Here is a 17,760-nt window from a genome sequence, read left to right as displayed (position 1 = left end):
AGGGGCAGCAGCAGGCTTTCTGGCCTGCTTGCCCTTGTTCCAGGACTGGTTAGGTTTCCAGCCCTGTCTGTAGCGAGCAACAGTTCCTTCCTGTTTTGGAGCGGAGGAAGTTGATGCTGCTCCTGCCTTGAAGTTACGAAAGGCACGAAAATTAGACTGTTTAGCCCTTGGTTTGGCTCTGTCTTGAGGCAGGGCATGGCCCTTACCTCCAGTAATGTCAGCGATAATTTCTTTCAAACCGGGCCCGAATAATGTCTGCCCTTTGAAAGGTATGTTAAGCAATTTAGATTTAGAAGTCACATCGGCTGACCAGGATTTAAGCCACAGCGCTCTGCGCGCTTGAATGGCGAATCCGGAGTTCTTAGCCGTAAGCTTAGTTAAGTGTACTACGGCATCAGAAATAAATGAATTAGCTAGCTTAAGGACTCTAAGCTTGTCTATAATCTCATCCAATGGAGCTGAGCTAATGGTCTCTTCCAGAGACTCAAACCAGAATGCCGCCGCAGCCGTGACAGGCGCAATGCATGCGAGGGGTTGTAATATAAAACCTTGTTGAACAAACATTTTCTTAAGGTAACCCTCTAACTTTTTATCCATTGGATCTGAAAAAGCACAGCTATCCTCCACCGGGATAGTGGTGCGCTTAGCCAGAGTAGAAACTGCTCCCTCCACCTTAGGGACCGTCTGCCATAAGTCCCGTGTGGTGGCGTCTATTGGAAACATTTTTCTAAATATAGGAGGGGGTGAAAAAGGCACACTGGGTCTATCCCACTCCTTGTTAACAATTTCTGTAAGCCTTTTAGGTATAGGAAAAACGTCAGTACACGTCGGTACCGCAAAATATTTATCCAGCCTACATATTTTCTCTGGAATTGCAACCGTGTTACAATCATTCAGAGCCGCTAATACCTCCCCTAGTAATACACGGAGGTTCTCAAGCTTAAATTTAAAATTTGAAATGTCTGAGTCCAGTTTACTTGGATCAGATCCGTCACCCACAGAATGAAGCTCTCCGTCCTCATGTTCTGCAAATTGTGACGCAGTATCAGACATGGCTCTATTATTATCAGCGCACTCTGTTCTCACCCCAGAGTGATCGCGTTTACCCCTAAATTCTGGCAATTTAGATAATACTTCAGTCATAACATTAGCCATGTCTTGTAAAGTGATTTGTAAGGGCCGCCCTGATGTACTTGGCGCCACAATATCACGCACCTCCTGAGCGGGAGGCGAAGGTACTGACACGTGAGGAGAGTTAGTCGGCATAACTTCCCCCTCGTTGTCTGGTGAAATTTTCTTTACATGTACAGATTGGCTTTTATTTAAAGTAGCATCAATGCAATTAGTACACAAATTTCTATTGGGCTCCACATTGGCCTTTAAACATATTGCACAAAGAGATTCATCTGTGTCAGACATGTTTAAACAAACTAGCAATGAGACTAGCAAGCTTGGAAAATACTTTTCAAATAAATTTACAAGCAATATAAAAAACGTTACTGTGCCTTTAAGAAGCACAAAAAACTGTCACAGTTGAAATAACAATGAACCAAATTAGTTATAGCAACCAAATTTTCACAGTAAATGCATTAAGTTAGCAAAGGATTGCACCCACCAGCAAATGGATGATTAACACCTTAGTACCCAAAACGGATAACAATTTAATATAAACGTTTTTATCACAGTCAAAAACGCAGTCTCACAGGTCTGCTGTGAGTGATTACCTCCCTCAAAACTAGTTTTGGAGACCCCTGGGCTCTGTAGAGACATCCTGGATCATGGAGGAAGAAATAGGAAGACTGTGACTGAATTTTTACTGCGCAATAAAGCGCCAAAATAGGCCCCTCCCACTCATAATACAACAGTGGGGAAGCTCAGTAAACTGATTTTATTCATAAACAAACGACAGCCATGTGGTAAAAATAATGCCCATAAAGTTTTATCACCAAGTACCTCAGAGAAACATAATTTATGCTTACCTGATAAATTCCTTTCTTCTGTAGTGTGATCAGTCCACGGGTCATCATTACTTGTGGGATATTAACTGCTCCCCTACAGGAAGTGCAAGAGGATTCACCCAGCAGAGTTGCTATATAGCTCCTCCCCTCTACGTCACCTCCAGTCATTCGACCAAGGACCAACGAGAAAGGAGAAGCCAAGGGTGTAGTGGTGACTGGAGTATAATTTAAAAAATATTTACCTGCCTTAAAAAACAGGGCGGGCCGTGGACTGATCACACTACAGAAGAAAGGAATTTATCAGGTAAGCATAAATTATGTTTTCTTCTGTTAAGTGTGATCAGTCCACGGGTCATCATTACTTGTGGGATACCAATACCAAAGCAAAAGTACACGGATGACGGGAGGGATAGGCAGGCTCTTTATACAGAAGGAACCACTGCCTGAAGAACCTTTCTCCCAAAAATAGCCTCCGAGGAAGCAAAAGTGTCAAATTTGTAAAATTTGGAAAAAGTATGAAGCGAAGACCAAGTTGCAGCCTTGCAAATCTGTTCAACAGAGGCCTCATTCTTAAAGGCCCAAGTGGAAGCCACAGCTCTAGTGGAATGAGCTGTAATTCTTTCAGGAGGCTGCTGTCCAGCAGTCTCATAAGCTAAACGAATTATGCTACGAAGCCAAAAAGAGAGAGAGGTAGCAGAAGCTTTTTGACCTCTCCTCTGACCAGAGTAAACGACAAACAGGGAAGACGTTTGTCGAAAATCTTTAGTTGCCTGTAAATAAAATTTAAGGGCACGAACTACATCCAGATTGTGCAAAAGACGTTCCTTCCTCGAAGAAGGATTTGGGCACAAGGATGGAACAACAATCTCCTGATTGATATTCCTGTTAGTGACTACCTTAGGTAAGAACCCAGGCTTAGTACGCAGAACTACCTTATCCGAGTGAAAAATCAAATAAGGAGAATCACAATGTAAGGCTGATAACTCAGAGACTCTTCGAGCCGAGGAAATAGCCATTAAAAATAGAACTTTCCAAGATAACAACTTTATATCAATGGAATGAAGGGGTTCAAACGGAACACCCTGTAAAACGTTAAGAACAAGGTTTAAACTCCATGGTGGAGCCACAGCTTTAAACACAGGTTTAATCCTGGCCAAAGCCTGACAAAAAGCCTGAACGTCTGGAACTTCTGACAGACGCTTGTGTAACAGAATGGACAGAGCTGAGATCTGTCCCTTTAAGGAACTAGCGGATAACCCCTTTTCTAAACCTTCTTGTAGAAAAGACAATATCCTAGGAATCCTAACCTTACTCCAAGAGTAACCTTTGGATTCGCACCAATATAGGTATTTACGCCATATTTTATGGTAAATCTTTCTGGTGACAGGCTTCCTAGCCTGTATTAAGGTATCAATAACTGACTCAGAAAAACCACGCTTTGATAAGATCAAGCGTTCAATTTCCAAGCAGTCAGCTTCAGAGAAGTTAGATTTTGATGTTTGAAAGGACCCTGAATCAGAAGGTCCTGTTTCAGAGGTAACGACCAAGGTGGACAGAATGACATGTCCACCAGATCTGTATACCAAGTCCTGCGTGGCCATGCAGGCGCTATTAGAATCACTGATGCTTTCTCCTGTTTGATTCTGGCAATCAATCGAGGAAGCATCGGGAAAGGTGGAAACACATAAGCCATCCTGAAGGTCCATGGTGCTGTCAAGGCATCTATCAGGACCGCTCCCGGATCCCTGGATCTGGACCCGTAGCGCGGAAGCTTGGCGTTCTGTCGAGACGCCATGAGATCTATCTCTGGTTTGCCCCAACGTGGAAGTATTTGGGCAAAGACCTCTGGATGAAGTTCCCACTCCCCCGGATGAAAAGTCTGACGACTTAAGAAATCCGCCTCCCAGTTCTCCACTCCCGGGATGTGGATTGCAGACAGGTGGCAAGAGTGAGACTCTGCCCAGCGAATTATCTTCGATACTTCCATCATTGCTAGGGAGCTTCTTGTCCCTCCCTGATGGTTGATATAAGCTACAGTCGTGATGTTGTCCGACTGGAACCTGATGAACCCCCGAGTTGCTAACTGGGGCCAAGCCAGAAGAGCATTGAGGACTGCTCTCAATTCCAGAATGTTTATTGGAAGAAGACTCTCCTCCTGATTCCATAGTCCCTGAGCCTTCAGAGAATTCCAGACAGCGCCCCAACCTAGTAGGCTGGCGTCTGTTGTTACAATTGACCAGTCTGGCCTGCTGAATGGCATTCCCCTGGACAGATGTGGCCGATAAAGCCACCATAGAAGAGAATTTCTGGTCTCTTGAATGGAATGAAGGACACGGCATGCATTTTGAAGTTTTGTTAACCTGTCCTCTGTCAGGTAAATCTTCATTTCTACAGAATCTATCAGAGTCCCCAGGAAGGGAACTCTTGTGAGTGGAAAGAGAGAACTTTTCTCTTCGTTCACTTTCCATCCATGCGACCTTAGAAATGCCAGTACTATCTCTGTATGAGATTTGGCAGTTTGAAAGCTTGAAGCTTGTATCAGTATATCGTCTAAGTACGGAGCTACTGAAATTCCTCGCGGTCTTAGTACCGCCAGAAGAGTGCCCAGAACCTTTGTGAAGATTCTTGGAGCCGTAGCCAGTCCGAATGGAAGAGCTACAAACTGGTAATGCCTGTCTAAAAAGGCAAACCTTAGATACCGGTAATGACTTCTGTGAATCGGTATGTGAAGGTAAGCATCCTTTAAATCCACTGTGGTCAAGTACTGACCCTCTTGGATCATGGGCAAAATTGTTCGAATAGTTTCCATCTTGAACGATGGAACTCTTAGGAATTTGTTTAGGATCTTTAAATCCAAGATTGGCCTGAAGGTTCCCTCTTTTTGGGAACTACAAACAGATTTGAGTAAAACCCTTGTCCTTGTTCCAACCGCGGAACTGGATGGATCACTCCCATTAATAAAAGATCTTGTACGCAGCGTAGAAACGCTTCCTTCTTTGTTAGGTTTGTTGACAACCTTGACAGATGAAATCTCCCTCTTGGGGGAGAGGATTTGAAGTCCAGAAGGTATCCCTGAGATATGATCTCTAACGCCCAGGGATCCTGAACATCTCTTGCCCAAGCCTGGGCGAAGAGGGAAAGTCTGCCCCCCACTAGATCCGGTCCCGGATCGGGGGCCCTCAATTCATGCTGTCTTAGGGGCAGCAGCAGGTTTTCTGGCCTGTTTGCCCCTGTTCCAGGACTGGTTAGGTTTCCAGCTTTGTCTGTAGCGAGCAACAGCTCCTTCCTGTTTTGGTGCAGAGGAAGTTGATGCTGCTCCTGCTTTGAAATTACGAAAGGAACGAAAATTGGACTGTCTAGCCTTGGCTTTGGCCTTGTCCTGAGGCAGGGCATGACCTTTACCTCCTGTAATGTCATCAATAATCTCTTTCAAGCCGGGCCCGAATAAGGTCTGCCCTTTGAAAGGAATATTAAGCAATTTAGATTTAGACGTAACATCAGCTGACCAGGATTTTAGCCACAGAGCTCTGCGTGCCTGAATGGCGAATCCTGAATTTTTAGCCGCAAGTTTAGTTAAATGTACTACGGCATCTGAAATAAATGAATTAGCTAACTTAAGGAATTTAAGTTTGTGTGTGATGTCATCTAGTGTGGATGATTGAAGTGTCTCTTCCAGAGACTCAAACCAAAATGCTGCTGCAGCCGTGACAGGCGCAATACATGCAAGAGGTTGCAATATAAACCCTTGTTGAACAAACATTTTCTTAAGGTAACCCTCTAATTTTTTATCCATTTTATCTGAAAAAGCACAGCTATCCTCCACTGGGATAGTGGTACGCTTAGCTAAAGTAGAAACTGCTCCCTCCACCTTAGGGACCATTTGCCATAAGTCCCGTGTGGCGGCGTCTATTGGAAACATTTTTCTGAATATAGGAGGGGGTGAGAAAGGCACACCGGGTCTATCCCACTCCTTAGTAACAATGTCAGTAAGTCTCTTAGGTATAGGAAAAACGTCAGTACTCGTCGGTACCGCAAAATATTTATCCAACCTACACATTTTTTCTGGGATTGCAACTGTGTTACAATCATTCAGAGCCGCTAATACCTCCCCTAGTAACACACGGAGGTTCTCAAGCTTAAATTTAAAATTTGAAATGTCTGAGTCCAGTTTATTTGGATCAGAACCGTCACCCACAGAATGAAGCTCTCCGTCTTCACGTTCTGCAAACTGTGACGCAGTATCAGACATGGCCCTTGCATTATCAGCGCACTCTGTTCTCATCCCAGAGTGATCACGTTTACCTCTTAGTTCTGGTAGTTTAGCCAAAACTTCAGTCATAACAGTAGCCATATCTTGTAATGTGATTTGTAATGGCCGCCCAGATGCACTCGGCGCTACAATATCACGCACCTCCTGAGCGGGAGATGCAGGTACTGACACGTGAGGCGAGTTAGTCGGCATAACTCTCCCCTCGTTGTTTGGTGAAATATGTTCAATTTGTACAGATTGACTATTTTTTAAAGTAGCATCAATACATTTAGTACATAAATTTCTATTGGGCTCCACTTTGGCATTAACACATATAGCACAGAGATATTCCTCTGAATCAGACATGTTTAACACACTAGCAAATAAACAGCAACTTGGAAATACTTTTCAAAGTAATTTACAAATAATATGAAAACGAACTGTGCCTTTAAGAAGCACAGAAAATATTATAACAGATAAAATAATTAAGTTATAGCATCAATCTTTGTCAGAATATACAGTTTTAGCAAAGGATTGTTCCCCTCAGCAAATGATAACTAACCCAGGCAGCAGAAAAAAATACACAAATAAACGTTTTTTATATCACAGTCAATACAATCAGCACAGCTCTGCTGTGAATGATTACTTCCCTCAAAAAAGACTCTTGAGATCCCTGAACTCTGTAGAGATGAACCGGATCATGCAGGAAGAAAATGAACCTCTGACTGAGTTTTTCTGATGCATAGTGAAAGCACCAAAATGGCCCCTCCCCCACACACATAACAGTGAGAGGGATCAGTGAACTGCTCTAATTTAAATCAAAACTATTGCCAAGTGGAAAAAAAGTGCCCAAAACATTTTTTCACCCAGTACCTCAGAGAAAAAAACGTTTTTACATGCCAGCAAAAAAACGTTTTACCTCAATAATTAATTGTCATTTAAAACCTATTGCAAGTCCCTGCAAAATAGGTTAAGTCTATGTATACAGTTTAAAAGCCAGAGAAGTACCATTTCCCAGAAAACTGAAGTGTAAAATATACATACATGACAGCCTGATATCAGCTACATCTACTGCATTCAAGGCTGAGTTTACATTATAACGGTATGGCAGGATTTTCTCATCAATTCCATGTCAGAAAATAATAAACTGCTACATACCTCTTTGCAGATTAATCTGCCTGCTGTCCCCTGATCTGAAGTTTACCTCTCCTCAGATGGCCGAGAAACAGCAATATGATCTTAACTACTCCGGCTAAAATCATAGAAAAACTCAGGTAGATTCTTCTTCAAATTCTACCAGAGAAGGAATAACACACTCCGGTGCTATTATAAAATAACAAACTTTTGATTGAAGATATAAAAACTAAATATATCACCATAGTCCTCTCACACATCCTATCTAGTCGTTGGGTGCAAGAGAATGACTGGAGGTGACGTAGAGGGGAGGAGCTATATAGCAACTCTGCTGGGTGAATCCTCTTGCACTTCCTGTAGGGGAGCAGTTAATATCCCACAAGTAATGATGACCCGTGGACTGATCACACTTAACAGAAGAAAAAACGATTAACATGCCAGTAAACGTTTAAAAATAAAATTATGAAATGTTATTAATAAGCCTGCTGCTAGTCGCTTTCACTGCAGTGGAGGCTCAAATATAAGTTAAATGTATACAGTATTTTCTTAGTGAAGTTCCATTCCCTAGAAATACCTCAGTGTAAACATACATACATATCAGCCTGATACCAGTCGCTACTACTGCATTTAAGGCTGCACTTACATTACATCGGTATTAGCAGTATTTTCTCAGTCAATTCCATTCCTTAGAAAATAATATACTGCAACATACCTCCTTGCAGGTGAACCCTGCCCGCTGTCCCCTGTTCTGAAGTTACCTCACTCCTCAGAATGGCCGAGAACAGCAAATGGATCTTAGTTACGACCGCTAAGATCATACACAAACTCAGGTAGATTCTTCTTCTAATGCTGCCTGAGAAAAAACAACACACTCCGGTGCTGTTTAAAATAACAAACTTTTGATTGAAGAAATAAAAACTAAGTTTAACAACCACAGTCCTCTCACACGTCCTATCTATTAGTTAGGTGCAAGAGAATGACTGGGTATGACGTAGAGGGGAGGAGCTATATAGCAGCTCTGCTTGGGTGATCCTCTTGCACTTCCTGTTAGGGAGGAGATATAATCCCATAAGTAATGGATGACCCGTGGACTGACTACACTTAACAGGAGAAATAAGACTAAACACATTAAAACTGTATGCACTATTGAATGGATATCACATCTATATATGTGTACATAATATGTGACTATATCATATGATATATGAGGAAATCAGCATATGGCCTAAGGGCTAATTGATTGCAATGGATACTGGCTTACATGTTATTGGTGGTACACTGAGGGGAGGGGGTTGATGGATGTCTTTATATTGTTTCAATGTTCACTATTTTTTTGTCTGAGGAAGGGGTGAAAGCCTCGAAAGGTCACACAGTAAAGCTTTTTGAAACTTTTAAATCCAGAGAGCGCATTTTCTTTATCTCCTTATTGTATCCTTGACGCACCCTGGTGTGAATATCACTGAGTCTACAAGAGTTTGTGAGAGTGCTGCAATCTTCAAATTGTGTGTATATATATATAAAATTATTTTTTTAACTTTATTACTTACGATTCACTGAAGGTACTCTAGTATCATTATTTTAATCCTGGGAAGGTTAGCTTACTAACTCTATATTTGTAATTACATTTTATATAGTTTTATCAATTTATTCTAAACAATATTAAAGCACTGATTTAAATAATACTTTTGCTAATCCTGAGAAGGTAAGCTCACTAACTGTATATTTGTAAGTACATAGTTTTATCAATCTATTTTAAACATTATTAAAGTGAAGGTAAACTTTGATGAATAAAAGCCCGTTTAAAAAAAAAAAAAAATACTATTAAAAATAAGGGCACTTTCATTCATCAAAGTTTACAAAGCAGCCGTTTTGATTAAAAACTTACCTCTCATCTTTGCACAGCCAGAGCAGCTTCCCCCACCCGGAGATCCTCTCTTCACACGTCATCAATGACTAATCCAGCTTCCTCCAATCACTGCTTCCCCCCCCCAGGGTAGTCATTGCCTGGGGCCATGTCATGATTGGAGAAAGCTGGATAGTAATTGATGACGTGTGAAGAGAGGATCTCTGGGTGGGAGATGCTGCTCTGGCTGTGAAAAAAAACAAAGGTACGTTTTTATTCAAAATGGCTGCCTTCTAAACTTTGATGAATGAAAGTGCCCCTGTTTTTAATAGTATTTTAAAAAAAATTGGCTTTCATTCATCAAAGTTTACCTTCAATTTAAGGCACTGATTTAAATAAAATCTATCTAATGGTATACAGTTAAACAGTGAGTGGCCACAACGATTCAAAATAGTCTGACTTTATTGCTTAAATAAGAATATTTATCTCAAGCATCATATTTTGAGTACTGTAGGAGCACTACACTCTTCTGACCAGCAGATTGCTAACAATAGCAATGACGATGCTGATTGGCTTTTAGATATATGGCATAATCACCTCAACCACAAAACAGACCTAAAATGCATCTTCTACACAATGTTGTTGTCTTTCATGCATGTTCTAACTCAGCGTGTCTTGAAACTCTGACAGGATTTCGTTGTAAAAAGAGAACAGGTCTCAAAATGAATTCTTACATCCTTTAATACTATTCATGTGGTTTCTAAACAAAAGGGCTACAAAAGGGGGGCTTTACATTGCTAACAGTCATCTCTTTATAATGAAATGCTTCATTTCAATACATGGGTCTTTTGAGCACATGCATTTTTGACTGATATTGATTTTACATTTTTCAATTACTACGCAGTGAGAATGGACTGTTAAACATATGCCTTTTGATGTTTCCTTTTAGACGTTGGCAAATATTCTTCCACTTCAACAATTAGAAAATATAAAGCGTTTTTGTAATGCAATGACAGTTTGCAGTACAGGTATGCAAAGAACAGAATTAAAATATTCTTACCCAAATTGCCATGATAACTTGCTGAAGAAGGGTTAGCTATAACAGCTTTAAGAAACAAACCTTCAGATTCCTAAAAACCCAGAAGAACAGAATCATATTGTTATGAATAGTGCTTATAGAGGCAGCAAATTACATATAAAATTCAGTTCTAATACTATCAATTCTTCTAGCCCAATAGCGTACATTTTTCGGTGTTCTTAATTATGCAACTTCACAATTTTCTACTAATGTGTTTAGAACAGAACAAAGGGCTGTACAATTGCACAAATGGATCATCAGTTTACCAAGTGGTACTAAGAATATGTCCAGTATGCAGCTGCCTAGTTATTCCTTCCTGGCTGGTTATGTGCTCAAATTTCCAATACGCTTCCTATAGTTTTACATTTTCTGCACACTTGAGTACCCAGTGAAGCAGATTGGAAACCATACTTGGGATGTATACAATCTTTGTAGGATATGTGTGGGTTGACAATAGTGAGTCTTCACATGAATGATGAAATCACCAGGAACATTTTTATTGGAAAGTCATGTAGTGTCTGACATTTGCCAAGGGGCACCAGTGAGCTACACCCATATTATAGGTTAAGGATTCAAACCTTCAGAAGAAAAGTAAATATGGGACTACATTCTTTTTCTTGTTTTTTTTTGTAGAGATGATTATGAATACAATAAATCACTATATGTCAAGGTTTATTGATCTATGACTTCCTTTGTAAATGTTATTGTGGAAAAGCTACGCAGAGCAGACCTGTAGACTGATCATGATTTAATGTGAACTACAGTTCAATCTCCAATCTGACAGAACTAAAACATCAATGCACAAAACTGCGAACCCCCACCCCAAAAAAAAACAATAATGCAAATCAGATGGCAAGTAACTTAAGAAGTGTCTAATTAGAGATGTTATTTTGACAAAAGATGATGCACTTTAAATTCATGCTATCTGTTAAGAAAAAAATCAATTCCGAAGATACATTGTAAGAGAAGTTAAAATACACATGTGAAATTTTGCTCTGCATCTAGCATACTATATGTTCAGCAAGAATGAGAAGACAAGGCAAACAAGAACAGTTACAATTTGCCAGATGGTTAAACTAAAACCCATTTCAACAAAACATAATATTCTCAAATGTGCCTTAAATATTGCCCTCTGAATGTATGAACCCATGGGTTGCATTACCCCCGCTTTTAATTTATTATAATAACATTTTGGATTTTATCTTCTTGAGGAACCATCGTTTTCTTTACACTTTAGCTTGCTCCAGCTGGTTCTCAAAGAATCTTGCTTGCAGTACGTTTTGGAGCAGGTATCAGAACATGATTGGCTGTAGCCACACTACATGGGAAGGAGGAGTCTGAGCTTGCCACAGGACTGCATGGATCCCCGCAGAAGCCGGAGGATCAACTAAAGACACTGCTGACACCTGGAGAGGCAAAGGATCTGCCCATGTCATACAAGGTACCGGCATTCTAACAGAGGCTAGTAGATTATTGGGCAGCAGTCTCACAATTGTACTTCCCCCCCTGCTTGAGGAGTGATTCACTTCTTTTTCACCATGATACCTTACTGTGACTGTACTTATGAAGAACATTTGATTATTTTGTTTTATCAGTGTTTGGTCCTTTGATTATCCTTAAATATTGTGTCATATAATGTTTTACAGCAGCAAATACACACTGTAATATAAAGATAGAGTATAATTAAAATACTAAATGAATTTAGTATGTTGTAAAAAAGTTTCCTTCAGCACAAAATAAAAAAGTGCAGATACAAAAACTAAACCAATATAAATGATAGATGATATCTAAGCAAGGTTTCCTAGAAATAGATATACATGTGCCAGAAAAACATAATTTATGCTTACCTGATAAATTTATTTCTCTTGTGGTGTATCCAGTACACGGATTCATCTATTACTTGTGGGATATTCTCCTTCCCAACAGGAAGTTGCAAGAGGACACCCACAGCAGAGCTGTCTATATAGCTCCTCCCCTAACTGCCACTCCTAGTCATTCGACCGAAGACAAGCAAGAGAAAGGAGAAACTATAGGGTGCAGTGGTGACTGTAGTTTAAAAATAAAAAACACCTGCCTTAAAATGACAGGGCGGGCCGTGGACTGGATACACCACAAGAGAAATAAATTTATCAGGTAAGCATAAATTTTGTTTTCTCTTGTAAGGTGTATCCAGTCCACGGATTCATCCATTACTTGTGGGATACCAATACCAAAGCTATAGGACACGGATGAAGGGAGGGACAAGGCAGGCGCTTAAACGGAAGGCACCACTGCCTGTAAGACCTTTCTCCCAAAAATAGCCTCCAAAGAAGCAAAAGTATCAAATTTGTAGAATTTAGAAAACGTATGAAGCGAAGACCAAGTCGCCGCCTTACAAATCTGTTCAACAGAAGCCTCATTTTCAAAAGCCCATGTGGAAGCTACCGCTCTAGTGGAATGAGCTGTAATTCTTTCAGGAGGCTGCTGGCTAGCAGTCTCATAAGCTAAGCGGATTATACTTCTTAGCCAAAAAGAAAGAGAAGTTGCCGAAGCCTTTTGGCCTCTCCTCTGTCCAGAGTAGACCACAAACAAAGCAGATGTTTGACGAAAATCCTTCGTAGCTTGTAAATAAAATTTTAAAGCACGAACCACATCAAGATTGTGTAAAAGACGTTCCTTCTTTGAAGAAGGATTAGGACATAGTGAAGGAACAACAATCTCCTGATTGATATTTTTATTAGATACCACCTTAGGAAGAAAACCAGGTTTGTTAAGTAACACTACCTTATCTGCATGGAAAATGAGATAAGGGGAATCACATTGTAAAGCAGATAACTCCGAAACTCTTCGAGCCGAGGAGATAGCTACTAAAAATAGAACTTTCCAAGATAAAAGTTTAATATCTATGGAATGCAAAAGTTCAAACGGAACCCCTTGCAGAACCTTAAGAACCAAATTTAAACTCCATGGTGGAGCAACAGGTTTAAACACAGGCTTGATTCTAACTAAAGCCTGACAAAACGCTTGAACATCTGGAGTATCAGCCAGACGCTTGTGCAAAAGAATAGACAGAGCCGAAATCTGTCCCTTTAAGGAACTAGCTGACAATCCCTTCTCCAATCCTTCTTGGAGAAAAGATAATATCTTAGGAATCCTGACCTTACTCCATGAGTAACCTTTGGATTCACACCAATGAAGATATCTACACCATATCTTATGATAGATTTTCCTGGTGACCGGCCTGAATTAAGGTATCAATGACCGACTCAGAGAAACCACGCTTTGATAAAATCAAGCATTCAATCTCCAAGCAGTCAGACGCAGAGAAATTAGATTTGGATGGTTGAAAGGACCCTGAAGTAGAAGGTCCTGCCTCAGCGGCAGAGTCCATGGTGGAAAGGATGACATGTCCACCAGATCTGCATACCAAGTCCTGCGTGGCCACGCAGGTGCTATCAAAATTACCGAAGCTCTCTCCTGCTTGATCTTGGCAATCAGACGAGGGAGCAGAGGAAACGGTTGAAACACATAAGCCAGGTTGAAGGACCAAGGCACTGCTAGAGCATCTATCAGTGCTGCCTTGGGATCCCTGGACCTGGATCTGTAACAAGGAAGCTTGGCGTTCTGACGAGACGCCATGAGATCCAGTTCTGGTTTGCCCCAAAGTTGAATCAACTGTGCAAATACCTCCGGATGGAGTTCCCACTCCCCCGGATGAAAAGTCTGCCGACTTAGAAAATCTGCCTCCCAGTTCTCTACTCCTGGGATATGGATAGCTGATAGATGGCAAGAGTGAACCTCTGCCCATAGAATTATTTTTGAAACCTCCAACATTGCTAGGGAACTCCTTGTTCCCCCTTGATGGTTGATGTAGGATACAGTCGTGATATTGTCCGACTGAAATCTGATGAACCTGACCGCAGCAAGCTGAGGCCAAGCCTGAAGAGCATTGAATATCGCTCTAGTTCCAGAATGTTTATCGGAAGGAGTGCCTCCTCCTGAGTCCACGAGCCCTGAGCCTTCAGGGAGTTCCAGACTGCACCCCAGCCCAGAAGGCTGGCATCTGTCGTTAAAATTGTCCAATCTGGCCTGCGGAAGGGTCATACCCTTGGACAGATGGACCCGAGATAGCCACCAGAGAAGAGAATCCCTGGTCTCTTGATCCAGATTTAGTAGAGGGGACAAATCTGTGTAATCCCCATTCCACTGACTGAGCATGCAGAGTTGCAGCGGTCTGAGATGTAGGCAGGCAAACAGCACTATGTCCATTGCCGCTACCATTAAGCCGATTACTTCCATACACTGAGCCACTGAAGGGCGAGAAGTAGAATAAAGAACACGGCAGGAATTTAGAAGTTTTGACAGCCTGGCCTCTGTCAGGTTAATCTTCATTTCTACAGAATCTATCAGAGTTCCTAGGAAGGAAACTCTTGTGAGAGGGGATAGAGAACTCTTTTCTTCGTTCACTTTCCACCCATGAGACCTCAAGAATGCCAGAACAATGTTCGTATGGGACCTGGCGATCTGAAAATTCGCTGCCTGTATCAGAATGTCGTCTAGGTAAGGGGCTACTGCTATACCCCGCGGTTTTGGACCGCTAGGAGTGACCCTAGAACCTTCGTAAAGATTCTTGGTGCTGTAGCTAACCCAAAGGGAAGAGCCACAAACTGGTAATGCCTGTCTAGGAAGGCAAACCTGAGAAACCAATGATGATCTCTGTGTATCGGAATGTGAAGATAAGCATCCTTTAAGGCCACGGTAGTCATATATTGACCCTCCTGGATCATAGGTAGGATGGTTTGAATAGTCTCCATCTTGAAGGATGGGACCCTGAGAAATTTGTTTAGGATCTTGAGATCTAAGATTGGTCTGAAGGTTCCCTCTTTCTTGGGAACTACAAACAGATTTGAATAGAAGCCATGCCCCTGTTCCTCCTTTGGAACTGGGTGGATCACTCCCATAACTAGGAGGTCTTGAACACAATGTAAGAATGCCTCTCTCTTTATCTGGTTTGCAGATAATTGTGAGCGATGAAATCTCCCTTTTGGGGAAGAAGCTTTGAAGTCCAGAAGATATCCCTGGGACACAATTTCCAACGCCCAGGGATCCTGGACATCTCTTGCCCAAGCCTGGGAGAAGAGAGAAAGTCTGCCCCCTACTAGATCTGTTTCCGGATGGGGGGATGATACTTCATGCTGTCTTAGAGGCAGCAGCAGGTTTTTTGGCCTGCTTTCCTTTGTTCCAAGCCTGGTTAGGTCTCCAGACCGGCTTGGACTGGGCAAAATTTCCCTCTTGTTTTGTATTAGAGGAAGCTGAAGCTGCGCCACTCTTGAAGTTTCGAAAGGAACGAAAATTAGTCTCTTTGGTCCTTAATTTGTTGGACCTATCCTGAGGAAGGGCGTGACCTTTTCCTCCAGTAATATCAGAAATGATCTCCTTCAGTCCAGGCCCGAATAGGGTCTGCCCCTTGAAGGGAATGTTGAGAAGCTTAGACTTTGAAGTAACGTCAGCTGACCAGGATTTAAGCCATAGCGCCCTATGCGCCTGAATAGCAAAACCTGAGTTTTTAGCCTTTAGCTTGGTTAAATGAACAACGGCGTCAGAAACAAATGAATTGGCTAGCTTAAGAGCTTTAAGCTTGTCAAGGATATCATCCAACGGGGTTTCTACCTGTAGAGCCTCTTCTAGAGACTAAAACCAGAATGTCGCAGCAGCAGCAGTGACTGGGGCAATGCATGCAAGAGGCTGGAGAATAAAACCTTGTTGAATAAAAATTTTCTTAAGGTAACCCTCTAATTTTTTGTCCATTGGATCTAGAAAAGCACAACTGTCCTCGACCGGGATAGTTGTACGCTTCGCTAGGGTAGAGACTGCTCCCTCCACCTTAGGGACCGTCTGCCACAAGTCCCGTGTAGCGGCATCTATAGGAAACATCTTTTTAAAAACAGGAGGGGGGAGAGAACGGTACACCTGGTCTATCCCATTCCTTAGTAATAATTTCTGAAAACCTCTTAGGTATTGGAAAAACATCAGTGTAAACAGGCACTGCATAGTATTTATCCAACTTACACAATTTCTCAGGGACTACAATGGCGTCACAGTCATCCAGAGTTGCTAAAACCTCCCTGAGCAACACGCGGAAGTGTTCAAGTTTAAATTTAAATGTAGACATATCAGAATCAGGTATAAGTGTCTTCCCTGAATCAGAAAAATCACCCACAGATAGAAGCTCTCCTGCTTCGGCTTCTGCATATTGTGAGGGTATATCAGACATAGCTACTAAAGCGTCAGAGAGCTCTGTATTTGTTCTAGACCCAGAGCTGTCTCACTTTCCTTGTAACCCTGGCAGTTTGGACAATACCTCTGTAAGGGTATGATTCATAACTGCCGCCATGTATTGTAAAGTATATGCAATGGGCGCGCTAGATGTACTTGGCGTCCCTTAAGCGGGAGTTATAGGTTCTGACACGTGGGGAGAGTTAGTCGGCATAACTTCCCCCTTGTCAATTTCCTCTGGTGATAAATCTTTTAAAGCCAGAATATGGTCTTTAAAATTTATAGTAAGATCAGTGCATTTGGTACACATTCTAAGAGAGTGTTCAACAATGGCTTCTAAACATAATGAACAAGGAGTTTCCTCTATGTCAGACATGTTTAACAGACTAGTAATGAGACCAGCAAGCTTGGAAAACACTTTAATAAATGTGAAAAAGCAGAATATAAAAAACGGTACTGTGCCTTTAAGGGAAAAAAACTATCACATAAACTGCAAAACAGTGAAAAAAAGCAGTAAACTCTACGAAATTTTTACAGTGTGTATAATAGACTAAAATAGCATTGCACCCACTTGCAAATGGATGATTAACCCCTCAGGCTCAAAAACGAATCAGAAAAACAGTAAAACCGTTATAAACAGTCACAAGCAAACTGCCACAGCTCTACTGTGGCTACTACCTGCCCATAAAACGACTTTTGTAGGCACAAAAACCCTTTACAGAGGTCCTATATGTCAGGGGACTCTTTCAGGGAAGCTGGATGTCTCAGACTGTAAAAACGACTGCGCAATTAGAGCGCGAAAATAGGCCCCTCCCACCATGCACTCAAAGTGAAAGGGCCATAAATAACTACTCCTAGGAGAAATTTAGTCAGCCATGTGGAAAACTAGGCCCCAAATAAAGATTTATCACCCTCAGTAAAAAACGTTTTTTATATATCATGCAAACGTTTTACATACTAAGTAATAAGAGCAAGTAACATGAATATTACCCTTTACTGCAAGCATGACCCCAGTCGTTTGTTAAATCACTGTAATCGGGCTTACCTTAAATATATCAGGCACTGTCAGCATTTTCTAGACCTTATCATCTCTCTAGAAAAAAAATATACTGAACATACCACAGAGCAGTTAATTCTGCAGGCCATTCCCCCAGCTGAAGTTTTCCCATATTCTTCAGTTATGTGTGAGAACAGCAGTGGACCTTAGTTACAACCTGCTAAGATCATCAAAAACCTCAGGCAG

At 41.5% G+C, this 17,760-nt stretch overlaps 1 protein-coding gene across 2 annotated transcripts in view; it reads right to left on the bottom strand.

The window, feature by feature from the left end:
* TMTC4 (transmembrane O-mannosyltransferase targeting cadherins 4) overlaps positions 1-17,760 on the bottom strand; it is a 270,820-nt gene that overhangs the window by 31,985 nt on the left and 221,075 nt on the right. For both annotated transcript variants that reach the window (XM_053707811.1, XM_053707810.1), the window contains exon 17: positions 10,245-10,314. In XM_053707811.1, the coding sequence (XP_053563786.1) occupies positions 10,245-10,314 (70 nt within the window). The remainder of the gene's footprint in view (positions 1-10,244; positions 10,315-17,760) is intronic.

Source organism: Bombina bombina, chromosome 3, assembly GCF_027579735.1.
Source record: "Bombina bombina isolate aBomBom1 chromosome 3, aBomBom1.pri, whole genome shotgun sequence".
Lineage (NCBI taxonomy): Eukaryota > Metazoa > Chordata > Amphibia > Anura > Bombinatoridae > Bombina > Bombina bombina.
Note: the sequence above shows the minus strand (reverse complement) of the source record. Positions and strands in the feature narration are given on the sequence as shown.